Source organism: Plasmopara halstedii (assembly GCF_900000015.1).
Source record: "Plasmopara halstedii genome assembly, contig: Scaffold_2061, whole genome shotgun sequence".
Classification (NCBI taxonomy): Eukaryota; Oomycota; class Peronosporomycetes; order Peronosporales; family Peronosporaceae; genus Plasmopara; species Plasmopara halstedii.
This window is the reverse complement of record NW_020188969.1, coordinates 943,718-945,729: the sequence shown is the minus strand read 5'-3', so window position 1 is coordinate 945,729 and position 2,012 is coordinate 943,718. Positions and strand designations below refer to the sequence as shown.

Below are 2,012 nucleotides of genomic sequence, written 5' to 3'. Positions count from 1 at the left end.
GCGAGCGCGTTTCCTTGCCACGCGACAGGGCAACAAGAAATTGGTGGACTTTGTCCAATAGATGCGCACTCTCATTGCCAAGATGGCAGCAGATCCCCTTCCGGAGGCGGCCGCAGTGACCGTCTATATGGAAGGCCTCCGCACTGGCGTGGGCAGAATGGAAGTCTTTCGTGTGCATCCGTCTCCGTTTGAAAAGGCGGTGAATGTGGTAGTTAATGCCGAATTCAATTTCAAGTCGGCACGACATGGTTGGAATGCACACTCCAACAGTTCGTCGAGCGGGCCTGTGCCCATGTATCTCAGCTATGTTGACGACTAGGGAGCAGAGCTCCGAGCTGCCAAACAGAACACAAACACACGAATGTGTTTTGTCTGTGGAGACACCCGTCACCTTCGGAAAGGTTGCCCCCGGCGCAAGGCGCGTCAAGGTTCTTCGAACCATCGCCCCAACGCCTACCAGTCTGGCTCGTCATGGGGAAGCGACACCACCCAGTAGGCGTGTGGCGACCTACTGGGGGAGAACTTAGTTCCGTTAAGCCTAAGGGAGGCAAAGGTTAGCAAGGTTTTGCCCCGAAGAGCTCCGTGCTCTTGAGCACGGAACGTGTATGCAAGCCGGTTTTGCTTGTCGTTGAGGCGACCGTAAAGGACTTCGAGAAGCCACGGAATATCCGCATCGATTTCAGGGCGTCGAGCATAATTGCTCGACGCTTCACGATAGAAGGAAGGCAGCTGTATGCTGAGGCGCCGAAAGCGCGCTTGGGTGACATCGTCACTGTTCGCATAGCGACGGGAACACGTGTCACGGTCCCGAAGGTCCCTGTGGACCTCAGAATCAAGTTCCTCGACTTTGATAGCGTGGAACACTGTCTAGTATTAGACTTTGATGCAAGGTATGACATCATCCTAGGAATGGCATGGTTGGAAGACCATGAGCAATGGATTGGCTGGAGGTCAAAGACCTTGGGCGCTACGCGCACTTCTCCTGGTGAAGCTTTGGCGAATCATGAACCCACCTCTGCGAGGTGATAAGGGCGCTATTGGCGATAGCACAGGACCGAGACGGTCAACGTGCTAGACATTGGAATGTTCGAGTTGGTAGACACTAACGGTGTATCAGACAGAAGTCCCGAGCGTGGCTCGCGAGCTGATGGTGGAGTGGCACGTAACCCACTGAGCGATGCTCAAGTTTGCTGCACGTCATGCGTGACATGGTCGGTCAAGGGCCGAGGCATCGAGGGCAAGGTCTCCGTGATGCAAATGAAGTGGCACGTAAGCCACTGAGCACTGCTCTCGTTGCAAAGCAGTCGCTGCATGCCATTGATGGCGTGATCGGACCGAATCCGAGGCGTCTTGAGCACGGCTTTCAGATGCGCGTGGAGTGGCACGTTATCCTCTGGACTAAGGCTGCGAGCTTAGCAGCTCTTCGTCGGATGTTAAAGATAAATCGGAGCTCCAAAGGAGCGGACAGTGAGGTTGACACCGGACGATGCGGAGTGCGTGTTCACCCTGGTCTCACCGATACATAGAAACTCTTCTCTTCTCTCGGTACAGAAGCAACAACGACGCCATATGCTGGCTGCAAGACACCGGGCGTCGACCCTGATCCAGGGTGTGTCTACCGTAGATAACGTTACACAGTTATACACCCTCGTCAGCGGTATGACGGGGAAGGAAGATGGCGACGTCCGCCTCGAGGCTATGCCTACAGTAGATGCTCTTCGTGAGCTGGACGAGATGCCTTTTGAAGAGTTGGGCAGTGCCTTGAAGGCAGGCGATTCGTCCGAAGTAGTCATTGTACGACCGGAGGAGGAGATAAATGCTTCATCGCTTCTACATAAAGCTGTCTTTGAGAATACCAAGAGAGTGCTGAAAGCACGAAGTGGATCGTCGATCCTACGGAATCTCTTGGATCCGTACTATCCTTTGGTTAAGGAATTTCAAACGTCGTCTCCAGAGACCCGCCTTCGGTTCTACCTCTGGACCGAGTATGCTTAATGAGATCGACCTGGTTA

General features: G+C 54.0%; 1 protein-coding gene across 1 annotated transcript; it reads left to right on the top strand.

The window, feature by feature from the left end:
* Positions 1 to 1,659: 1,659 nt before the first annotated feature.
* PHALS_02718 (reverse transcriptase) lies at positions 1,660 to 1,995 on the top strand (the record flags this gene model as incomplete). The annotated part of the gene is made up of 1 exon (XM_024717153.1): positions 1,660 to 1,995. One exon carries the CDS (start codon positions 1,660 to 1,662, stop codon positions 1,993 to 1,995), a length of 336 nt encoding a protein of 111 aa, XP_024582680.1.
* Between the last annotated feature and the right edge of the window lie 17 nt (positions 1,996 to 2,012).